The 25,943-nt window shown below is 41.7% G+C and overlaps 1 protein-coding gene across 1 annotated transcript; it reads left to right on the top strand.

The window, feature by feature from the left end:
• Window positions 1-549: 549 nt before the first annotated feature.
• MXRA5 (matrix remodeling associated 5) lies at window positions 550-20,012 on the top strand (the record flags this gene model as incomplete). The annotated part of the gene is made up of 7 exons (XM_082330729.1): window positions 550-749; window positions 3,123-3,338; window positions 5,705-5,834; window positions 6,162-6,552; window positions 9,241-14,235; window positions 14,874-15,774; window positions 17,340-20,012. 7 exons carry the CDS (start codon window positions 550-552, stop codon window positions 19,249-19,251), a joined length of 8,745 nt encoding a protein of 2,914 aa, XP_082186855.1. The 3' UTR covers window positions 19,252-20,012.
• Between the last annotated feature and the right edge of the window lie 5,931 nt (window positions 20,013-25,943).

The raw sequence follows: 25,943 nt of genomic DNA, 5'->3' as shown, positions 1-25,943 counted from the left end.
CGCGGGCTCGCCGCGGCCGCAGCTCCCGCCGCCCCCCTCGCCGGCTCCGGCGCCCACCGCCCGCCCCCCGGCGCGGTCCCGCCCGCAGCCCCCCCGCCGAGGGGCCGCCCACCCGGCAAGAGGAGCCGCTCCGCCGCGCCCTCCTCCTGCACAGCGCCCGGCGCGGGGAGGCGGGCGGAGCGGCGGAGCGCGGAGCCCCGGCACCCGCGCCCCTCGTCCCCATGCCGCGGCGGGCGGCGGGAGGCTGCCGCCGCGGGAGCTGCGCCCGCAGGCAGCCCGGCAAGCGGCGGGGAGCCGCCGGCATCGCCCGCCCGCCCGCTCGCCCAGGGAGTTCCCGCAGCGCCCGGAGCGACGCGCTCGGCTCCCGCCGGGGCTGAGGCATTGCGGCGCCCCGACTTCCCACGGGGGCGTGGGGCACCCAGAGGAGGCGAGCGCTCAGGACAAGTAACAGTAATTAAAAAAAACAAGACCCCAGACGGTGTCCTGCCCGGCTTATGCTTATTCGGGGGGGACCCAACCACGGCGGCGGATCCCGCAGGATGACGGGCGATGAGGAGTCCTAAGGCGGCGTCGAAGCTGGCCGCCGCCGGCTGCGATGAGGCTCGGCGAGCCGGCGGCGGAGGGGAGGCCGGCAGCCCGGTAGCCGCCCGCCGCCCGCCGCGCCGCCCCGCGCCGCCGGCCGCCCGCAGCCCCCCGGGGGCATGGGAGCGGCGGGCAGCGCCTGCTGAGGCCGCCGCGCCCGGCTGCAGGTAAGGAGCCCGGCCCGTCACGGCTGGCGGGGCCCGGCTGGGGGTGGCGGTGGTCGGGGGTGGGGGAGCGGGAGGAGGAGGGGAGCGGCGCGGCGCGGCCGCCTGGCTGGCGGCGGTGGGGCGCCCTGCGGGCCGTGCCGCCGTCTGTCGGCGCCCGCCCTCAGCCCGTCCGCTCCCGTTGCTCAGCCCGGCGGGGACATTCTTCCCTAATGGGAAGCATCTGCCCTCCGGTACGGCAAAAAGAAACGTGGGGAGGGGGGAACCGCGCCGCCCCCCCGGCCCCCTCCGCCGTGGCCGCGGCTGGCGCGGGGCCCGGCCCGGAGGGAGCGGCGGCGCCGCGCGGGCCCCGCCGCCCCCGCCTCACGCGCGGCTCCCCGCGGGGCGGGCGCGGGCCCCGCCAGCAGCCGTGCGGGAAGCGCCGCCGCCCCGCGCCCCGCCGCCCCCCTGCCCCGCGCCCCGCCCCGCCCCGTCCCGCGGCGGGCGGCCGCCGCCCCCGCCGGACCTCCGCAGCCGCGCCCCGACGGAGGCGGCGGCGGAGCCGCAGCCCATTGGCCGAGGCGCTGCGCGGCCGCGGTGGAGGCGGCCAATGGCGGGCGGGGCGGGAGGGCCGCTGCGAGGGCGCCCCCGGGCGGCGGGGCGGAGCGGGGCGGTCGGAGCCGGTCCGGCCTCGCACGGGCTTCTGCGGCCAAAGCTGGGGAGGAGCGGGTTCGGCTCGGGCGCTGAGGGCCCTGCGCTCCGCCGTCCTTGTTTGTCACCCGGGCGAAGCGCGGGTGAGTCCTTCTGGCCCGCTCTCCCCCAGCCCCTCAGGAGTCACTGCGATCTCCTCTTAACCTCGGCGAGCACCTCCTGTAACAAAATGGGGTGCCCCCTCCAACTTGGAACTGAAATGGGTAGTTAAAGGGAGTTGTCATTGAAGAGAACATTAAGGAAAACAGCACCTGAACAGTCTTAAGCAAATTAAAAGCTATTTGTCTTGTAAAGAATGGTAAACGTCTCATTAACTTGACCACAGCTATTTGGGAAACCTCTTCATCCCGATGAGCCTCTCCTTTGAACTGTAATGCTTTGCACATGATGGTCTTAGAAAAAGCAATGTGTGTCTCGTTGCTAGCAGGTCTGAGAAAATCTGACTTTTATACTAAACGCAATAACTAATGGAACTCATAATATCTGGTAGAACTGAATGCCTTTCCCTCGTTGTCACGCCGTTAATACAAGAGCAGTAATACTAAATTTCTGCTACTAATAGTAGCCTGCATTCTTGTATGGCTTTAATCTGAAGAGCTCAAATTCTTCTGGTGGTAGGGATAAGAACAGGGATATTTCAAATTCATTTCTCCAAAGTTAGGCTGCTTAATCTGTAATTAGACATCTACAGAAATTATTTTATTTTCAGAAATGATTAGTGCTCCAAGTCAATAACAGTTGTGTTTTCTTGCCTGTGCTAGCACAGCGTGCATCTTTAAATGACTCTCCATGGGTCTAGCCACCCAGATTTCAACACACAGTTCTGAATATCTGAACCTGAGTGTTGATAGACAAGGCAAGATTACAAATATAAACTTTCTTGCTTACATTTCCTCTGAGGTCTGTGCTTATGCTTCTAAATGAGTTGTCAAGTTTTATCAATTGTGATCATTCATAGCTCCTGTTTGGTTAAGATTACAACATAAAAGCACATCTGACGTCACACAGTAATGTGTGGCAAAGGATGACAGAGTCCAGATCTATGGCCAAGCAATTCTTCTTTTACGCACTTTCTCTTTCAATGATACCATTTCCCACGTACATTATGAATGGGATTCATTCAGCCAAATTTTACCCTCCTGGAACTTAGTAGCCTGTCTAAAAATTAGGCAGCTAGACTAAGTGAGTTAGCTAATTAGAGACCTAATGAGACTGATTTGTACTATTGTTAGGTATCCGATCAGGTAGATAGATACCTGATACTATTCACCTTCAAGTGAATATGGGTGGCTTTTTTTTTTGTTTCATTGACTGTAGAGGGAGCCATGGCAATTTGCTTGAAGTAGATGCTTCCCTTGAAGTTTTCTGATTTTAGGTGAGACAAGTACTACCCTTGGCGTATAGAAAAAACCTACAAAATTGACTACCATAAGGAGACAGCATAAGTTTAGTAGAATAGGTACTGAAGTGAATTATGGGGGAAAAGTTAACTCTGAAGTAGCAAATGACTTGGAGGAAATCTCTTTCCGACCGAACTTCGCCTCAATTGTCTACAGACCTTCCAGGACGCCTCAGAGCATCGCTAGGTATATAAAGCTTTTCAAAAGGATTAAAACAACCATGGTTTCTTCTCTCTCTTTTTTTTGTTTTTCCCCCGCCCCCCCCCGTTTTCCCCGGACGACCCAGGAGGAGCGAGGCGACGGGAGGCGACAAGATGGGGGCGCGGGCGGCGGCGGGGGCCCTCTCCGTGGTGCTGATCCTGGGGCTGGGGCTGCCGCCGGGCGCCCTGGGCTGCCCCCAGCCCTGCGCCTGCTACCTCCCCACCGAGGTCCACTGCACCTTTCGGTCCTTGGCAGCCGTGCCGGCAAGGATTTCGAAACATGTGGAAAGAATCAATTTTGGGTTTGTATGGCAGTTTGTAGCAAACAGTTTTATGTTCTTGGTGAGGAATCCTGGAATGCTTCGCACACGTGCGGCGTACCGGGATCTCTGCGTGTACTTCTAAGTAGAATTGCAGAGATGGGTGGTTACTTGCAGGCTCTCTATTTCAAACACTACAGTTACTGGCATGGAGAAGGTTTTAGTGTATCCCTCGTGTTTCAGAGAAAAGTTACTATTATTTTTAAGTAAATATCTAATCATGGTGTCAGTTCTTCTTGGCAAATAGTATGTGTAGTCTTTTGTACTGTGTACAAAACTATATTGAATTAAACCTACCATGGGATTTCTGCTAAATGTTGAATGTTATACCTGATGTAAAAAAATATAGTAGGAGTAAAATTATATAATGTAGCCAGGTAGCATTTTGGAGAACAATGAGATATAGCATATCTTAAAGCAATACAGTAAAACCAAAGTTACTCCATTGCCTTTGGAGTTTGTTGTTTGTTTTTTTTTTTTTTTCCCAAGGAACTTAAGCGCAATATAAGCAGACATCAGTGTTTTGCAGAGAGATTGCTCAGGCTCCAACTCACTTTCTTGTGGCAGGGTATTGCCAGCTCACATATATCTGTCAGACTGTGAGTTGAGAAGGCAGGGATAGTTGGTAGGCTGCGTATCACAGAAGTGCTGCATAGGGTCATTATGTGACATGGCATCGTGAAAGAGTCGCAGTCCTCTTCTGCTTGATATCAGAGCTGCCTCACTACCTGGTATGAACTCACCCTGACCGCCCCGAGGCCTGTAAGCTGTGATTCATCATGCAATGACTGACAGCAGGGACCTTGATTTTTTTTTTGCTTCTCTGTACTTAAAATGTCTATCCACCAGCACTTCATCCACCTAAAGCCTAATTTTAGTCTCAAAATGCCCTTGTACGCAGTGCATCTGTATTACAGCAATCTGTACTTACATACCATTTTTGAGTCAAAAATGCCTCCCTCTCCTCCCATGTTCAAAACCATACATGTTCAGTCACCTCTCCCCCATACGTCAGTATTCTGTCACAAATTCTCTCCCTAAATTGCTTTTGAAAATAGGATGTAAGCTTCTAAGTCATTTAGCTTTTGGGCTGTTTTTTCATGAAAGTACATTTGATACTACTAGCATAGAAGCACTTTCCTATCTTTGTATTTCATCACTACAAATGACATTGTCTGAGTTGTGTCCTTTCCCAGGAAGAAACAGTCTTAACTATATGTTGTTGCATTTCTTTCATTTTCGAGAAATGCTTTTACCATATTTGTATTTTAAGATGCTATATATTTAGGAGGTAAAGATTATTTTCTAACTGGAAATAATTTAGGAAAATTTCTTATTTAGAGAAGTTCATATTTTTTAGAAGGGCTGATGTTAAAATAAGGAATTTTAATAGGATGACTGCTATAAGCCTAGTAGATCTGTAGTAGGACTAAAAATATCAAAACAGTAGTCTAAATTTTTAGAAAACTCAGAAACTTCAGATAGCTAGCATGGTGGGGATCTAAAAGTATTTCCTCCATATTCAAAGTATTTTAATTTCTTGTCATCTTTTCCCTTCCTTTCTCGAAAGTGTTAAAAAATAGAAAAAATCTTCAAAATTCGATGCTTAATTTAGAGACTTCATGCCCAGATTATCTCATACATTTAATTTTATGTCTACATATGGAAAACCCAAATGCAGAGCTAGGCCGCCAAACTTAAGGCTTCCATATTGGCAAATAAAACCTGATTTATTTCTCCAAAGTGAAATGGAATTATTTTCAAAAAGTACATTTTCTGTATTCCTAGGTTCAAATTATATAATTGGAAGGTCAATTCCTGGATCTTATGTAATTAGTTGATGTAACCAATTACATGTTGTAACAGTAAGTGAAGCCGGATGTGACTTCTTGCTTCTTGTGTTGTTTGGGAGATATCCATTTTTAATGTCCTCTCTCCAAATCTTTATTCATTTATTGTTAGATGCTGTTTTGGCAACACTGCAGTCCTTCTAGTTTGCCAGGCTCTATAGCATCATTGGTTGGCTACAGGCCGTTAATTTATTACCATTCCATAAACTGAGCTGCATGGAAAAACATACTGACAACTACTAGAACTTAAACGCCTATTTATTACTGTTACTCCTAAATTATGGCTGAAGTGCTACAAATTGAGTTAAAAGAAATCTCAATGTAAACATGAACTAAGTATACTTGGCCTTGTAAAAAACGTTTCAGTAACTTCTGGCCCTTTGACAATGCATTAGGATCCCTCCAAGTTTTCATGAAAGTTAGGTTATACAAATTTTACTTTTGCAGACCATGACAGCCAGTGCATAAAATGTAACTGCACATGTGATTTTTTTCCAGGTTTAACAGTATACAGTCTATATATGAAAACTCCTTTGCAGGACTTACAAAACTGGAATTGCTCATGATACATGGAAATGACATTCAGAATATACCTAATGGTGCTTTGAAAGATCTCGTGTCTCTACAGGTAATGCTCAGATCTTCCTAAATTTCACAAATTCTAACTTTCATGCATAACAGAAGACAAAAATAAGCATTTTTGTAGTGCTTTACTTAGGATTAAGATACCATATTTCACCCAAATATATTGGAAATCTGTTAAATATGTCTGTCATACTTGATAATGCCAACTAATATTCAGTTGTATTCTCCTTGTTTGACCAGCATATCATTTTTCAGTGGTACAAAGGATATTTGAATGTGGGAGGAAAACTTCTGCATGCTTGCTATTCTGTTTGGATTTAGATCAAAAAACAAAATTAATCTCTTTTATTCTCTTTTTTTTTTTTTTTAGGTTTTCAAAATTAGTTACAATAAATTGAAGGTCATAACTGGCCAAACCCTCCAAGGACTTTCAAGTTTAATGAGACTGCACATGGACCACAACAGAATTGAGTTTATTCATCCACATGCTTTTAATGGATTAACTTCTTTGAGACTGGTCCACTTAGAAGGAAATTTGCTCCAGCAGCTTCACCCCAACACCTTTTCAACATTTATGGTCCTTGATTATTTCAAACTGTCAACAGTAAGACATCTCTACCTGTCTGAAAATGCTCTTAGGAGCTTGCCTGCAGGGATGTTTCAAGGCATGCCGCTGCTGGAAAACCTTTACCTTCATGGGAATCCATGGGCCTGTGACTGCAGTTTAAAGTGGCTCCTTGAATGGAATAAAGTTTCTGGAGGTAACAGCAAAAATACCAATGCTTCTTCAACTCATAATGTTAGATTTTTTTTTTTCCTGTTCTGCATATGGATGGTTTTGTTATTTCCTGAGCATTATTACTTACATGATGTCTGTGTACACTATTATGTTCCGTTACCGTTCTATAAATACATGTATTTAAAAAGCAGAGTAAAGAGGAAGCAGTTGTGTGTCACTAGCTAAAAATCTGTATTCAACAACAAAGGAATCAGCTGTTACATTCAAGATGCAAAAAGTGATGGTAAAGTTTATAATTGGAAGGAGGAGATAGGTTATAACCTGTCAGTGTGTTCCTTTGCACAGCGGTACACCTTTGACTAAGGGATGGCAATTTTTCTCAGCCAACAAAGCTAGTAACTATGTGCTCTCATGGAAGGTGGGAACATTGGATTTGAACTTGTTTGGCTAAGGAAGGAATGGAAATCCCGTTTCCAAATTCCTGGATGAGTCCTTTAACTTTTATGCTATTAATGTTAAGGCTGTTATGTAATATTCGTGCATCCTTCATGTCTATCTGTGTTTCTTCATTGACCACAACTTCCTTTTATGATGGAGCAAATCTATTTTAAGTATTTTCAGAGAACACCTACAATCCTGCAATTTTTTTCCTGAATAACTGGTCTATCTTCATTCAGGCTTAGGTATGAAATAAGTATCACACTGCTTAGGCTGGAACACTTCTGGCCATGTGCAGAAGCAAAATACTAGAAGCAAAAAAAAAAGGCCAAAACAGTTTTATAATGCCCATATATCAGGAATACATTAATTGAGGGGTTTTTGAATGTCAGTTTTTGATTTGGGCATCTCAGTTCACCAATGCCCCATCTCAGGTAGCTAAGCGCTTACCATAGTACGCCAGAGGGACTGATGTTACACCAGAGCTGCTGCTAAAATATGAAGAGGGAATTGTCATTTAATTGCAACAGAAGATATCGCAAATGAGTGCTGGAGTCATGATGTTTTATAATGATTTGGAATGTATATGGTGGATGATGGTGGGTCTTGTCATCTTAGAATATGTAATTCATCGCAGTTTTGCACTTCGATATAGGACAATACTTCTAAGAGTGTGTGATACTTGAATGTGTAATGTAAGTGTTCCTGACTGAACTGATACTTGAGGCATATAGATTTGATATTATATTTCACTAACTTACATTTCAATATTCTTATATACTCTCCTTGATCCAAATTAGTATGTGTATTAAGTGTACTTAAGTTACACTGTAAGTTACAACAATGAAACATTAGATGAACTTCCTTTCCTGGTGCAGTGTTGGCTTGTTAGCATTTTTATTCTATTAGATTCCCTTTTTACACCACAAAGTAGTGATTATTGGAAAGAGAAAAGAATTTATCCATGTCATTTTCATGTATGACAGATTTGGTATCTTTATATAAGTATAACATTAACTTCTTTGGAAATTATGTCCAGATAGAGTTATAAAAGTGCTGTTTCATAGATCACATTAAAGTACTTCAGACCAGTGTGGCCACTGCCAAGTTGATTGTGGGCCAGTACTGTCATGAAATGTGCTTTACTTATCTCTGAAACATCATATTTGAATCTGCAGCTGCTAGACTGGTTCAGTTAAATATTCCATTTGTAAGAACTTCTCAAGAAAATTGATTTGTCAGACTGGCAAAGCATATTTTTTTCAATTAAAAAATGGTATGAAATTTTGCCACTCTTTTCTCCTCCTAGCATTTTGCCTTATAATCCTCCCGTATGTTGTTCATTCATTCAAAGATCCCTCATTCCTCAGGAGTGACCAGCATGACATTTATTCCTAGAATAACTGGAATACATTTTATTTACAACATGTTTCCAAACTAAATATGTAAGGCGACATTTGACATTCTAGTAAGCAGAACAATGTAATAAATATATGACTGTTATTTTGCAGAGAAGAGTCTTTCTGGCATTGATAGAAGAGAGGAGTCAAGGCTATAATTTCCTGTTTCAGTGCTCCTTCTCTCTTTTATTTCTTATTTTATCATTACAGAGTTTACAGTTACTTCAGAGGTCAGGGAAGAAGTGGCACTTTCATTTTTTTTTGCTGCTGACAAATAGCTTGTAAGTGCAGGAACTAGTCAGCAGATTTTGGTACCTACAGAAGAATGTGTTGTGTATTGCCAGTACTGTTGTTAATGAATAGAGAAACATAAAAAGCTTCCCAGATTATTTAATGAGGAAGTCTAGCATTTCTCAGGTGAATGCTGCATTTTTAAAAGCTGAGAGGACCCGGTCCTCTTCACGTTAGATCCACAAGTTAGATGGGTAGGCTGTCACTGTACAGATGCAGCATAGCTGCGTTTTGACACAGTGTAGCTTTTTACTCACTTATAAAATGTTGCTCTGAACACTTTAGTTTCTAGCCGTTTTATTCAGAGGCAGTGAATCTAATTTTCAGAAGGATGGAGTATTCAATCCTGTCATTGAAGTCCAAAGAAATTGTGGTCAGCTTGAGAGTTGGGCACCCATTCGACTGTGAAAACAAAGAGGTGCCATTTTAAAAGCCTTGCCTTATGTGTCAGGTGCCATAATGTGTTCCTCATGCGGTCCCTTTCACACTTTTGAGAGTTCTCTAACTCTAGAACAGAGTTCTTCTGCTTACCTATCTTTTGTTTTCCCCCTTTATTTTTTTCTTTCTTTTTTTTCTTGCAGGTGTTTTAAAATGCAAAAAGGACAAAGCCTATGAAGGGGGACAGCTCTGTCCTAAGTGCAGCAGCCCAAAACAGCTGGAGAAAGAAGATATTCAAAACTTGAAAGATATTTCCTGTCGGAAACCTATCATTCAGTCATCACTAAGGCAGAATAGCAGCACTCAAGATGAAGAAGATGGTGACAGTTACGAACTCCCTCTGGAAGAGCTTCAGTCCTCTCCATGGAACATTACTCTAAATATGACTGATGAGCATGGCAATGTAGTCCACCTGAACTGTGAAATCAAAAAACCAACAGGCTCTACCAAAATTCAGTGGAATCAAATCCAGACTCAGGAGATTGATATAAATGCCACAATTTCACTGGATTTTGAATGTCCAATGAATCGAGAAAACTATGAAAAACTGTGGAAGCTTATAGCTTATTACAGTGAAGTACCTGTCAAATTAGAGAGGGAACTTATGCTCAGCGAAGAGCCTAAAATAAGCTATCAGTACAGGCAAGGCTCAGATTATGATGCTCTTTACTACACAGGTGTAAAAGCTCAAATACTGGCTGAGCCTTCCTGGGTGATGCAACCTCTTATAAATATCCAATTAAACAGGCGCCAGAGTACAGGGAAAAAAGTAGTGCTATCTTTTTTTACTGTGTTTTCTCAGACAATTCGTACCAAAGACACCAGGCAGCAGAGAAGCTGGGTAATGATAGAGCAAAACCAGAGCACAAGGACAGTGCAGAGTGTGGTGGAAGGCTCAGAGTGTCAGCTGAGCTGCAATGTGAAAGCCTCTGAGATCCCCTCTGTTCAGTGGCTCTTTCCAGATGGGACTAAACTGCAGGCACCATTTAATCAGAAAGACAGCAGGTTTTCCATTCTCAGTAGTGGTCAGCTAATAATCAAAGCAGTGAGTTATACTGATGGTGGTTTGTACCACTGTGTTGCCCAAGTGAGAGATGATGTGGACATAATGGCTTACAGACTTCTAGTGCAACCTCTAGCTATTCAGGTAGCTGATTCAGATGTAGTGAGAGTTGAAAAAAATGTTGGAGATCCAATAGTTTTGCCGTGCAATGCAGTTGCCATCCCAGAGCCACAATTGAGCTGGGTTCTTCCAAACAGCCAGGTACTTAATGATCTATCAAACTCTTCAAAAGGATATATGTTGGACAATGGTACTTTGCTTATTCCAAAAAGCCACGTCAGTGATAGTGGCCATTACAGATGTGTGGCTGTCAATCAGCAAGGATCAGATCAGTTTGTTGTAAGGGTGACAGTAAATAAAATGGTGTCTGACAGGTCATTTAAAAGGATAAAGCTAAAAAAGCGCCCGGGCTCAAAAAGTTCGTCAAAAACAAGAGGGCGGGTCATAGATGATGGAGAGGGATCAGGGGCAGGAGAGGTAGATGAGTTCCCACGAAGAAAGAACCGCCTGAAAGACCGGGAAATATCCTTTAAACAAAAAAGTGACCAGGTGCCACAGGCTCAAATTAAAAAGGGGAAGAAAGGCAGAAGGAAAATGAAAATCTGGAAAAGTACTGATAGAACCCAAGATAGCAATGTTGCTGAAGGCCGGCGAGTATTTGAATCTCGAAGGAGAATTAATATGGCAAGCAAGCAGATTAATCCACAGCATTGGGCTGACATTTTGGCAAAGGTCCGTGGGAAGAATCTTCCTAGAACAACAACAGCTACAGCCATTTCTTTAACAACTGCACTGCCATCAGTCATGCAGAAAACTACTGCAGTCCCTCATCCAGTAGCCAGCCCTCGTCCTTCAGAGACAGCAGCTGATGTGGTAGATTCCTCTGCTGATTCATCACCTGTGGGTGAAGATGAGCCATTCTCAGTCACTGTTTCCCACGATACTAAAGCATTTTCAGTCCAGTCCGTATTAACAAGGTCAGAAACTGAACCCCTCTCTGACCACAGGGCTTTAGAAACACCTGCGAGTATACACTCTGTAGAAATCCCTGTGTCGGGTCCATATTTGACTCCTGTGTCTGCAACTGTGCAACCTGAAGGCCAGCAGCGTCCTGATGTCGGGACTGATAATTCAGTTGTAGTCAAAGAAAATATCCATGCTCTCGCTGAAGAACCCCAAACCAGACAAATTGTAACAAGCTTTCCTAATATTCAGAGCAGTTCATTCACAGTAGAAAATGTAGATAGAACGGTATCTTCTACATCAGAGGAAAATTCTGCTTTTGCTGAGCTACCCCTTGATGCTACTGTCCTAGCTGAATCTCAGACTGTGGAATTTCATAGTGTCTTGGAGACGAGTGTGAAGTTAAATGAAGTGGATCCGATGAGTGTTGACACCATAATTTTAACACCTTCTCAGTTGGATGAGATCATCCCAACAGATTCTGTAGGCACTACTACCATTTCTTCGTCTGTTTCCCCATTTGTTACAGAAAAGAGCAATGACTGGATACACCAGCATGAAGAAGTATCCACAGGTCAGATGAAAATGGCAGACTTAAGTACAAGTTTTCCAGCCATCACACCCATCAGGGTTCAGAGCAAGGAAGAACCTGAGACCCACAGGAATACAGTGACTCAAGAAAGCATGTCCAGCAGTTCCGCAGAGAGTTTTCAGGGAGGAGAACATAGAAACCTGGCTACTCCAAAACCAGATCCCACATTCATTTTGCCAAGTACTAATGCTTTTCATAAAACAGCAGAGGGGATAACAACTGTTTCTTCCATCAGTAGATTGACCACTGTGGCCGCAACAACAACTCCCTATAGAAAGACCATGCCTTCACTTGTTACTCAGCATGCTAGAAAAAGGCCTTATGGGAGAAGGAGATTGAGGCCAAACAGGATCCGACAAAGACCAAAGCCTTTCCCCCCTGTTGTTTTAACCACACCTGAAGTTGAAGCTGTGACCAAAACTTCTTCTGCAACTCTGGAAAGTCCTGATCTTAAAAACAATGTCAAAATACAGGCTAAGGAAGAGGAGCATATAGAATTCACTCCTTCATTAGTTACTGATCCGGTTGTCTTGGAGAAAATTACCAAAATCAGAGAGGTGGTCACAACTTCCTTCTTTAGGCCTACTGCTTCTCCACCTGAAGCAAAACATGTGACTCTCTCTATTGCTCCTGAAGCCTTGGTACTTCCAGTGACTGCACCTATCACAATTTTATCATCATTTGTTGTACATGATGCAGTTCCCACAAAAGAGTCAAGTGCACCTCTGAAACCAGAGCAAAGTGAAGTGCCAACATACCACTCATTAGACAATATATCTGAGGAGAAGGGCATTAAAGCGGATTCTAAAACTCTGCGTAGTAAGGCAGAACAATCAAGCACAACAACTTCTCCTGAGCATATGAACAGCTTGATACTGTCTACAAAACCAGAATCTCAAGAAAAGCCTATCCTGTTTGACTCAGAAGTTGTGGTTAATGAAACAACCGCTGGAACGTTCCAGCTGATATATCCCACTATGACTGACTTAAGTATTCCTGTTGGCACAGTGCAAGTTTTTAAGGACCTCTCACTTTCAAAGGAGACATGGAAGCCTACAGTATCTTCAGAAACACAAGCAATAACTGAGTCACCTCAGCAACATGAGATGATTACTTTGTCCTCCTTCAGCACAACAGAAACTCAGACTTTTTCACTTAGAGAAACAAAGAAATCTGTTGCTTCTCAGACTAGGACAAAGCCATCTTCCTTGGATGAAAAGGAAGCTATGTCACATGTATTTCATCATGATCCCACTTTGCAGACAACTGAAAAGCCTCCGACTACATCCACCACCTTTATTCCCTTTATGAAACTTGCCACTCTTCCCCCTTCCATTTCAAGCACTTCACATCCTTCTTTTCCTTATACCACCGAGGAAAGTAATGCCTTCATTCAAGAAGCGTTCCCAGAAGCAAAACAAGTTGAAGCAGATGGTGAAAAAACGCTGGTGAGCTCAAGATGGAATGTACGTCCTACTCCTTCCTCTAGCCAAAACAGGATTAGCATACAGTCAAAAGAGGAGCAATTCAAAGAGATGTATAGTAGCAAGTCAAACAACAGTTTACTGCTAAATCCAAACCTTCCCCATCCACCCGCTGGAATGATACCAAGCCTAAACCAAAGACAGCCTGTTGTGCCTCCAAAGCATGTTCAGGTAAGAGGCACAGTGAAGCCTCCATATATGGTAACACAAGGTTCATTTCACTATTTTGTAACACACCAACCTCTTCACTACACAAACAAACCAGAGATAACAGCATATGCAGCACAGACCATCCAGGACAAAAAATCTTTTGCCTCTCAGAGAGAAACAACTACCCCAACACAAGCCTCTTCATTTCACAGAACAAATCCCTTCACTGCGAGCAAGTTCGGTAATCAGGGTCAGAACAGATACAATATTAATTCAAGATTTTTTGGAAATAACTATGTTCCAGATAACAGAGGCACATCGGGGAGACTACCAAGCCAAGGGAACCCCTATTATCCCAGTTCCAGAATGCCATTCCTTTTCAACAGAACAAGGATATTCCCTCACTTAAGTACGCATCCTAAACCGGTGGTCCCTAGTCAGCTAGTCCCTAAAGACACAAATGAGAAGAAGGTTGCCCAGGTCTCCCCTACTAGGATTGTAGTGCAGAAACCTACAGCTGTTCCAGTGCCTCCAATGCCACACGCCACAACCACCCCATCACCACCACTGGCGACTTTGAAGATTACTCCTCCAGCCTTTCTCTCTCAGCGCACAAAACCACAGATATCCAGTACAGTTAATCCTTTTAAAAATGTCCATCATCGTCATCAAAAAGTTCCATCTGTGCCTTATGTGGGAGGCATTATGCCACACAATTCAACTCTAATTCAATCTTCCAGTAATTTCAGGATACATGGAGAAAGACCTACAATTATCACAAAAGGGTCTCAGAGCATATCCATCCTTGCTGAAACAGATGCTTTTATCCCTTGTGATGCAGTAGGGGAACCAAAGCCTTTTATTACTTGGACAAAAGTCTCTACAGGTAAGACAGAGAAATATGTGTTCTTCCACCCAATTTTTTTAAGGTTGCATAGAAATGCATCATGATTGCAGAAATAGTCCAAAACACTGAAGAATAATTTCTGTCTCTTTTAATCATTATAGATAAAATATGACTAATTGCAACTAATCATTACAGGTAAAAATAACTTCACAGTATTTCTTGTAGTAAAAGAAATCCTCTACCATTTAATGAGTTTATTTTTTGAAGGGGGAATAGCAGCCAATTCTGATTATTCACAGCAGTTAGAATTTATGATGACAACACTTGTGAGTATGGGTTTGTTAACATTGCTGCCTTAAATATTGGTGTGTGTGTCATCTCCATAAGCAAAAGGAAAAGAGAAATTACGTAAAGATTTAGGAGGAATCCTAAAGAATAAAGACCTTAAAAGTTCCCACACTGTACAGGCTTGCAAGCTAGTATGGTTAGTTCTGCAATAGAAACAATAACCAGTTTGAGCTATAGAGAGTGTCAGAAGATGTCATGTGATCCATCTGAAGTTGTAGTTGGTGTTAAATAAATCTGAAGTCTTCCATAAGACTTTTTCAATGCAGTGATGTATGTCTTAAAAACAACCCTTTGACTTTCCATTTCTTTCTTTGCTCTCACCTTCCCAGGAGCTCTAATGACAGCCAATACCAGGTTACAAAGGTTTGAAGTCTGGAAAAATGGTACCCTCCTTATCCGAAATGTCCAACTTCAGGATCGTGGACAGTATTTGTGCACAGCTCAGAACCTGCATGGCATAGATAAAATGATCATTGTGCTCACAGTCATAGCCTACCAGCCCAAAATTTTACTTCCCCGCTATCGAGATGTCACGGTCTATTTTGGAGAGACCATAGCAATGGAATGTCAGGCTAGTGGGACTCCAAGCCCACATATTTCATGGATTTTCCCAGATAGGAAGATTTTGCAGACAGTCACCACCACAGAAAGCAGGATAATGCTTCATGAAAATCGAACCTTGTCTATCAAGCAAGCAACTTTTTCAGACCGAGGAGTTTACAAATGTGTAGCAAGCAATGCTGCAGGAGCTGACAGCATTGCAGTGAGGCTGCACATTGCAGCCTTACCCCCCATCATCCAGCAGGATAAGCAAGAGAACATGTCCTTGCCCCTTGGTAGCAGTATTAATATCCACTGCACTGCCAAAGCAGCACCTGCTCCCAGCATCCGCTGGGTGGTCTTTGATGGCACGCAAATCCGACCTTCTCAGTTTGTCAATGGGAATTTATTTGTTTTTCCCAATGGAACTCTTTATATTCGCAATGTCTCCCCCAAGGACAGTGGGACCTACGAGTGCATTGCTGCTAACATGGTGGGAGCTGCCAGGAGAACAATACAACTCCATGTGAAGAAGCATGCATCCAATGCTAAGATCACTGGGAGCTCTCCTCAGAGGACAGATGTAACATACGGCAGCATCCTGCATTTGGACTGTAGTGCTTCTGGTGACCCCTGGCCTCGGATATTATGGAGGTTGCCTTCTAAAAGGATGATTGATTCCCTACACAGGTAAATTACTATTTGAGGTGTCACAGCTAAATTACAGTTTAGATGAACTTAGAGAAAAGACCATTCATATCTGTACAAGTTTCATTCTTGACTTCTGTGAGTTTTGAATGAGGCCTCCAATCCTTATGGAAGAATTTGAAATTATATCAAAAGATAGCCACGTTATAACTTAGCATAATTTTCTTGAAAACAACGGTACTCTTGAAAAGTCAGCTTCAAGTGTTTAGGATAAGCTGCCACTATTTGTCTTTTACAGCCACTTGTAAATGCAGTAAAAAGTCCAATGGCAAAAGTTAAGATATACAACTTGTGTACTGCTTGTTCCAATGTGCTTAGTCTGCATAGAGTTGCATAGATGCCTACTTTTCCCCAGAAGAAATGGGATCACTGAATTTTGTTTAGCTGTTGTACAAATCATTATACACAGTAAATACAGGGCAAAGAAATCATCTTATAATTATTTAAGTAACCATGATCATTTTAACGTAGTTGTATAAATAAATGTTACCTTGCAATAAAGTCTGTGCAAACCCAGTTGCATATAAATGCCTAAAACAATACCTTCTCCAATGGTCGCAATATCAAGTAAAATATCACTTCTCCAAATCTACAATAACTGTCATAAGACTTTGGTGAAAACACAATTTCTGCTCTATAAATTACTCATTACTCACTCTTTGAGCACTATAGACAGATGAGACATGTACTGAAATTAAAATGCACAATTGTCAACAGCTTTCTTAATAGTTGAATGTAGTCATCATTTTTTTCATACTGACAAAAAATATATTTAGGTAGCCTGTATACAGCACAAAATCCAGAATTCATTTTATGCCTCATAGTGATAGCAACAAAATACTGGGTTTTTTTTTTTCATTTTCCCTCATGATCTTTATGTGGGCTGTTTTTCAAATACAGGAGATCTTCTCTGGCGAGAAAACTGAGGCTGCTGAGGAAATTAGTTTTGACCACAATATACGAATTCCATACTGAAGTGGAAAGGAATAATAGCTTTTTTGCACATTGAGAATCTTTTTTTCCAGATTTCAAAGCTTATCAATATTTTGCTTCTTTGTGATTGTTCTAAAGGTTTAAAATGTTATGCCTGATGCCAGAGGAAGTTGCTCATCTTGATTTGTTTTTAGCTGAGGACCCAAGTGCCAGACCCCATATTTATGGTCCATATACGTTTGTGTGGAGTATATCATTCAGAGATCCCATATTTGAGTGTTACAAAATACTGTACATGCAGTCAGAACAGTCAAAAATACCATCATTTGGTATTTAATGGTGTTTAATGGTCAAAACTACCGTTAAAGTCATTGAATGAAACAGAGTAGAATTGCTTGGATACAAGTGAGTAGAATTATTTTTTTCCATTTGCTTTTTGGTGGTGAATATCTTGGACATTTCAGACCATCCTATTATCTAACAATAGCATGCTTCTCTCCTTTTTTTCAGTGTTGTTGAGTTCTTGCGGTTTTTTTCCCCAGGTTTCACTCAATAATTAATACCTAAAATGTGATTGTGCAGCTCATGTTCGGTTCTTTTTTCTTTCCTTACAGCAGCTTGGAGACTAGAATCAAGGTATTCAGCAATGGGACTTTGGTTGTCCATTCAGTTACAGATAAAGACGCAGGAGACTATTTGTGTGTGGCCCGCAATAAGATCGGGGATGACTATGTGGTCCTCAAAGTGAATGTGATGATGAAACCAGCAAAAATAGAACATAAGAACGAGAATAACCACAAGGTCAAGTATGGAGGGGACCTGAAAGTTGACTGTGTAGCCACAGGTCTGCCAAATCCTGAGATCTCCTGGGGTCTCCCAGATGGTAGCATGATCAATACCTTCATGCAGTCAGATGACAGCGGCAGCCGGACAAAGCGATACGTGGTCTTCGATAATGGAACCTTGTATTTCAATGATGTTGGACTGAGAGAGGAAGGGGACTACACCTGCTATGCTGAGAACCAGATTGGGAAGGATGAGATGAAAGTGCGGGTCAAAGTAGTGGCTGAGCCTGCAACTATCAAGAACAAAACATATGTCATTATTAATGTACCCTATGGTGATGTTGTCACAGTAGCGTGTGAAGCCAAAGGAGAACCCACTCCCAAAGTGACCTGGCTCTCCCCAACCAACAGGCCCATTCCTGCCCTATCTGACAAATACCAGGTATATAGGGATGGCACCCTCCTTATCCAAAAGGCCCAAAGATCTGACAGTGGTAACTATACTTGCGTAGTGCGGAACAGTGCTGGAGAAGATAGGAAAATCGTCTGGATCCACGTTAACGTTCAGCCTCCCAGAATCAATGGTCATCTCAGTGCAATAACATCCGTGAGGGAGACAGCCATCAGGGACAGCCGGAAACTTATTGACTGCAAAGCTGAAGGCATCCCTGCTCCACGGGTCTTATGGGCTTTTCCAGAAGGAGTAATCCTGCCTGCTCCCTACTATGGGAACAGGATCACTGTGCATCGCAATGGTACTTTGGACATCAGAGGGGTAAGGCAGACAGACGCGGTGCAGCTCATATGCATTGGACGGAACGAAGGAGGGGAAGCGAGACTGATTGTGCAGCTCCTCATCACAGACCATTTGGAGAAACCCTCCTTCAGAGACCCTGTCAATGAAAGGATCACTGCCATTGCTGGGCACAGCATCAATCTGAACTGCTCAGTCCAGGGGAACCCCAAGCCCAGCACAAGCTGGATCCTTCCCAATGGCACTGAAGTGCTGAGTGGCAGCCGTCTGCACAGATTTTACCATAAGAGGGATGGGATCTTGCACATCAGCAGCCTCTCCGCTGGGGATGCTGGGACTTACCGCTGTACAGCCAGAAACCCAGGAGGTTATGTGGAACGGGTAGTCTTCCTGAAGGTGGGTCTCAGGCCAGAAATCAGCAACCAGTACAACAACCTGGTGAGCATCATCAATGGAGAAACCCTGCAGCTCCATTGCATCACCCAGCCAAACCAGCGGGCGCAGATCTCCTGGACACTGCCCAATGGGATGGTCCTGGATGCCCCCCAGGCTGTGGGTCGCTTCTCTCTGTTGGAGAATGGCTCACTGACGGTGCGTGAGGCTTCTGTATTTGACAGGGGCACTTATCTGTGTAAGGTGTCCACAGAGTATGGCACTTCTGTTATGAATGTGCCTGTCATCGTGATAGCCTATCCTCCCCGGATCACCAGTGAGCCAGCACCTGTCATCTATGCCAGGCCTGGAAATTCAGTAAAACTGAACTGCATGGCCATTGGGATTCCTAAAGCAGAAATAACATGGGAGCTTCCAGACAAATCACGTCTGACAACAGGAGCTCAATCCCGTCTGTATGGAAACAAATTCCTCCACCCTCAGGGGTCATTAGTCATCCAGCAGCCTACTCAAAGGGATGCGGGCTTCTATAAATGCACTGCTAAAAATATACTAGGCAGTGATTCGAAAACAACCTATATACACATATTCTAACACTAAAACAAATGCCTTTGGCTGGATACTGGTGTCCAAATCACTGCCAAGCAAGTGCAACAAGGAAAGTACTGCTTGCAACAAAGCCAAGAAGGCTGAGGGCAGAAAAAAAAGTAATTAATCCTATTTTCATGCAAAGTGCATTGCTTTTGTACTCAATATGGAAGTATGTCCTTGCAATAAAAGGAGGCAGTAGACATACTGAAGTTGAGGAGACTAACACGTTGGAAAAGGTCTTTAAATTGTTAAGACAGTGTAATGTGGTTTTTCATGCTATCCAATAGCATCTGAGACCTAAAGTACTCTATTCTTGTCAATAGTCCAAAGCTATTCCTTGTTTTAACAAGCACCTTAAAAGTACCAAAGAATTTATTAACTGTTAATAAATGGGCTGCAGTGATAGAAGTGCTTTAGTAAAACATAATTTTCTTTATACCCTGCAGCACTTTTACATAATCTAGCCTTATAGAATATGATTACTAACCTTTCTGTTCATTCATCTATCAGCTCTTCAGAATCAAAGACTAACTTAGCAAGTAAGAGTGATCTATTTTAATAAAAATACATGCAGACATTAGTTACCTTAACATATGAACAAACCTTTTCCAGCTACTAAGGACGCTACAGTCAAATCATTCATTATATATTTTATATATATTTTTAAATCAGACTATGAGACTAGAAAGAGTAATGATGAACTTGGTCTCATTTTATAAATTATTGGTCTTTACAAGACTCTGATACATTACAGTGTTTTATAATATTAAGGTCAATATACTGTACATTTTATAATAAAAAATATTGTAAAAAAATGTATTCACTGTGTTTTTCATTTTGTTTTGAGAAAATAGGGAACTCCAAACACTGAGAGTATAAAGTTAAGTCAAAAAACAAAGAAGTCTTGTAGTGTTATACATACTCTTTTATCTTTCTAAACATGATTTCCTAATAAAAACTTAACACTTCTGTTATGTATATTTCAGGATACATTTACAAGTTCAGTACTTTTTATGCAATCAAATATGATTTATTGGATAATGTACATAATTTTAATAAGATTTATCAATTATGCTATTGAAATAATTGTTACAAAATGCTGAATATGCCCATGCTTCAACAAACAACTCCAATCAGAATTTTGCAAATGTTAACTCACTTTTAAAACATATGGATTCTCTGAGATATTCCTGAATACTTAAAGTTCTGAGTGTTCATAAAACTTATGCTCATGTTTGAGAATATGATGAGAATAAAAGTTTTATTTTTCCCTATTGATTAAAACATGGCAGAAAGTAATGTAAAGTGTTATTCTAATATTTACATTTTGTAAAAACTGTAAACAAAGATTTCCTCACCCCACGAATTTATCCAGTTTAGGAAAATTGTAAGCTGTTGCAAAATGCGTATTTATCATCATGGTAAACAGAACTGAACTGCTTGAAGTAAAAAGTATTTGATTAGAACAAGGATGTTGAATTAAATGAGAAGGACAAGTACATTGCTGAAGATACAAGGGGCATAATTTATATGATAGAATATTTTATAAAACTTACTTTTTAAAAAGTCGGTGCAGGCTAAAAAGTTGTGGTTTGTACATAAGCATTTATTAAAGTTGCAGTTATGTTACTGGCCTAATTAAATATCACTTAATTATGTCTTAATTTCTCTTTTACAGTTTAAACGCTTGGGTCCTAAATCGGCAAATCAGTGTTCAAGGTGAAGCATGTGCCTAAATATCTGGCAGGGATGTAGCAGCTTGTGAGATTAATGAAGAAAAGAACAAGTATTCAAGATTTTTAAACAGATTGTTCATGTGGTCTTCTCTAATCTGGCTATTTTCCTTGAACATGTCACAGATTAGATATGTCTTTAGTTACTTTACTTAACTTTAGCACTTTTTTATTTCTTGGAAAATCGTAGTACAATTTTTAATAATAATACATCTTTTAAAAGAGTCTGAAGTCAGCATTTTAGCACTGGAGTAGGAGTCAAGCACTTTCATTCATTTGTCTGTCCAGCTTCAGTTAACACTTACATGACTTTAGCGATATTCTTGGATGCTGAATGACTTCTGTATATTTCTATTAAGCAGAAATTTTTTTTATGTTAAGGGAAGAAAACAGAATCCAAAATGAAATGTTTGATCTGTTGGGATCAAACAAAGCATCTGATAATGTTTTATTCATCAATCCAGAATTTCCACTGCTGCCAATGGAAGTTTTGGAGGCACAAGAAATGAAAGATCTGGCTCAAGAACTTTTCTTAACTCAAGACTTGCGTGCTTGCAAAATTCCCTCACAATTGGACTTAACATTTTTTTTTTATGTATTATAATTTCTGTGACATTTGCCTTTACCCCTTTTATGAAAACATACTTCCAGTGAGAGGCCTATAAAATATAATTTGCTTCCAAAATAAATGTAACTACAGCTTAACAAATATCATATGAACAGTTTTTACACTCAAGCAGTGTTTGGCCATATGTCCTCTCTGTCTTATATCCTTTCTCTGCTGAGATACCAGTTGCCCAGGATATCCATCTTGAGTTCCTTTTGTAGAAATAAAGAAGTTCATGGGGAAACCAAGTCTGTCCCAGGACTTCTATTCTTAGGCGTGAATCTACATGTCACTCCATGTGCTGAATCATCCATCAAATGAAGGCAGTCAGAGGACTGCGAATTTAAATCATAACTTCTTCCTTTATTTCCATGTAATTATCTGCAAGTTGTGTTAAATAAATCAATGACAAATTCACATTACTTCAAGGACACAGCACTTCATTAATATTTTTTTCAGAAGTCTTCATTCATCTTTCAGACCAAGCAAGAGCCATACATTCAAAGGCAATGGAGCTTGTTCCTTTTCTGATTTTGAGAGGTGCTGGGAAATGAAGTGCTTGCTATTGTTTTGAGAAGGTTTCACAATTTTTACTTGATCAATCAAAGCAGGTCCTGGATAGTTTCCATGGAAAGAAAAACTTTCCATTCCTTGCTTTCTGCTTTGAAAATGGAGAAAAAAGATTTGTTTGTCTTTTTTTTGGAGAAGCGGAGTAACAAAATGTCTCATTGCAACTGCATAGATTACAAATGACTGGAGTTGTATATACATTTTTTGCTGTGGCCTTCACAAAAAGAGGTTCATTGTGACCATATGCCTAACACTACTAACAAATAATAACAAAAATTGAGGTAGGAATATAGGCCAGAAAAGCAAAAACAGGGGAATTAAACAGGGTATTCATGTCATCAAGATCTGATAAAATTCATAAAACACTAGCCAGTTCACTTACACGTTTTAGTGATTATCTTCAAAAGCTCATGAAAGCCAATTGAGGTACAAGACGACTGAAAAAATGCTAAAGCTGTAGTTAAGGAAACATAAACCAGCCAAACCCTGGTATCTAGAGAGGTACTTAGTTTAATTCATTACTAAACAATCAAAGAGCATCTGTAGAATAAAACTGTGATAAGAAGCAGCTGCTCTGGAAGTTTCCGCAACAAATCATATAATAGGAAACCAGTTATCTTCTCACAAAAGTAATTAGCCCAGTGTATGGGAAGAAAGAATTGGTGTGGTGTATCTTACGTTAGTAGAATTTTTTGGATAGTCATCCAGGATGTTCTCATGTCCAAACTGAAGCAATGTGATTCATAAAGTGGGAGAACAGATGTTTTCAAAATATTTAAAGAGAAGTCATGAGTAACTGGTTGTCAAGAGGACATCTCAACTGAATCCAGCTTAGGTTGCTTTGAGGTCTGGTATCTTTCCACATTTTCATTAATGGCTATCAGCTATAGAGAAGACACTTTGAAAATATGTGGATAATATGAAACTGAAAGAGATTAAAGCACATAGGGCTGAATTGCAATTCAGAATGATCTTTCCAGATTGGTGAAATGACTGGAAATACAAAAAAAAAAAAAAAAAAAAAAAAAGTTCAGCAAATACAAATGCAAGAATTATATTCAAAGGGAAGAAATTGAATACACATAGAGTAAACAATTAGTGAAAAAGGACTAGGAGTTGCACAAGTTAACAACATGATGCCATGTCAAACAAAGCATTGTCACTTTGAAATCTATTCATATGAGGGTTGTGTGAAGCAACGTAATGGGGATAATTATTCTCTTTGCAGCCAGGCCCAAATACAAACAAATTGGAAAGAATCCAATGAAGTGTTTTAGGAAAGATAACCTATAAGGATAACTTGAAATAGGATGAATTTGTTTTGCTAAAGGAAAAAAAGGCCAAGTATTAAATATAGCAGTTAGGAAATTGTTATAGAGACAGTGATCAGTTCTTTTTCAGGTTCTCTGAGGTTAGTATGAAATAATTGTGTTAACTTACTGCAAGCAGCTGTAGGCTAGATACTAAGAAAATTTTATAACTGTAAGAAAAGTTCAACACTGTAGTAGTATATGTAGTCCTGCTTGACTAACCTGATCTCCTTCTATGACAAGGTGACCCGCTTAGTGGATGAAAGGCTGTGGATGTTGTCTACCTGGACTTTAGTAAAGCCTTTAACACTGTTTCCCACAGCATTCACCTGGAGAAACTGGCTGCTCATGGCTTGGACGGGTGTACTCTTCACTGGGTAAAAAACTGGCTGGATGGCAAAGCCTAAAGACTTGTGGTGCAGCTGAGGCAACTGGGGTTGTTTAGCCTGGAGAAGAGGAGGCTGAGGGGAGACCTTGTTGCTCTCTACAACTACCTGAAAGGAGGTTATACTGAGGTTGGGGTTGGTCTCTTTTCCCAAGTAACAAGTGACAGGACAAGAGGAAATGTCCTCAAGTTTTGCCAGGGGAGGTTTAGGTTGGATATTAGGAAAAATTTCTTCACTGAAAGGGTTGTTCAGCATTGGAACAGGCTGCCCAAGGAAGTGGCTGAGTCCCCATCCCTGGAGGTATTTAAAAGACGGGTAGCTGTGGTGCTTAGGGACATGGTTTAGTGGTGGACTTGGCAGTGTTAGGTTTACGGTTGGACTTGATGATCTTAAAGGTGTTTTCCAAGTGAAAAGATTCTATGATTCTATGATTCTTGAGAGCATTTTTGAAATTCCCATCTTTGGAGACAGATTAAAACAGTTTAGTCTGATATCTGTCACGGATAGTCAAGATCCTTGTTCAAGGAGGAGAGGAAACAGAAATCTTGGGGTTTCTTCAACATCTACATTCCTATTTTTCCTAGATTTTCCTAGAACTATAGTAAATACTAATTCTATACTGGTAAACAAAAGATTTGTTTACTAGTTCTAATCTATGCCTGTGATTTCTTTCTATGTAATCTTCATGATGATCCATGAGAGTTTCTGAACTGTTTAGTACACGACAGATATGGACGTGTGACAAATATGAGCATACGACAAATAAGTCCATACCTTTATGGTGGAAATCTCATGGAGGGATTTCTAGAAGCAGCTATGTAGCATAGAAGCAAGATCCTTTTATCATCCAAAGAATTTAGTTTACAAAGGCATCACATACCAGACCATTCGCAGAGTTGCACAGAGTAGAAATAAAGAACTGCAAGGACCAGTTATTTATTTTACCCAGCCTGGGTTTTATTTATCCATATGTTTTCAAATATGCATTCACCGTTTTTCAGTGTAGCCAACTAACATGAAAATATCCTAAAAGTTGTACAAACACATGTATGGCTTTTAATCTTATTCATTCTCTTTTATTGTTTGCAACTTGACCATACTGTATTTTGAATGATGAAATGCAGTGAACAACTAACGCTCCATTAATCATCCACCAAAAAATGTTTCCTGAAAAAGATAAACAGTAAGACAGAAGCCATTACACAGAATGGGGAAACACATGAAGTGGGTCATGGAGGATTATCATCTTCTGGTAGAAACGGTGGCTTGTTAGAGCTGTTGCCATTTCTTGATGTATAAAGTTGAAGATTGGTTTGTGTGCCCTAAAGACTTGTGTAATAATTTTTGCAGCTATTCCTGTTGGCCTAACAAAAGGTGTTTTTTTTCCCTGCAAACATTTTCTTGCTGGTTCAATCCAGTAACACCAATACTGAACAATTAGTTAGCATAAATGTTACAAACTTCTGTAAATACCTGGGTTAGAATCTCACCTGCCATGAATTTACTGAGCATGGCTGAAGAGCCACCCAAAATATTCACTCATTCTGTGTGCATCCCCACCTCTTTCTCTGGAAGGAAGCTGAGTTTCATAGGTGATGTAACAGAGAAAAAGAATGTGATCAATAGAGAGATAATATGGTGGTAATTGAGGATGTTCTTATTTTTCAACAGAGTCTTTTGCACATGGGAAGTTCTGAGACTCTACTTATTCTTTTGAGTAAGCAAACATTTCTTTGCTTGGGAGGTAGTCATCTCATGGTTCTTTCCTTCCCATAAGCAAGAGCCACTGTTATTCTTCATATGGTGAGAGTGATGCATCTGTCACCTGGGGTGATGTGACAGGGAAGATGCTGTGACATTGGACTGCAGAGGCTATGACATTGGACTGCAGCTGTGTACCACCTACTAAGCACTTCTTTGAATGTGGGGCCTCCAGAAAGGAAAATGCTTGTTGGCAGCAGTACCGCACCATGGCTTCTTCCGTGCTCCATGACCCCATTCATCAAGCACAGCTGGCCATAATATCAAAGCATTCACGGACTGGCCACATCTGATGTGCCAGATCACCGAGTGGGAAAGAGGCATAAAT

This window comes from Platalea leucorodia (assembly GCF_965183815.1).
Source record: "Platalea leucorodia genome assembly, chromosome: 2".
Classification (NCBI taxonomy): Eukaryota; Metazoa; Chordata; class Aves; order Pelecaniformes; family Threskiornithidae; genus Platalea; species Platalea leucorodia.
Note: the sequence above shows the minus strand (reverse complement) of the source record. Positions and strands in the feature narration are given on the sequence as shown.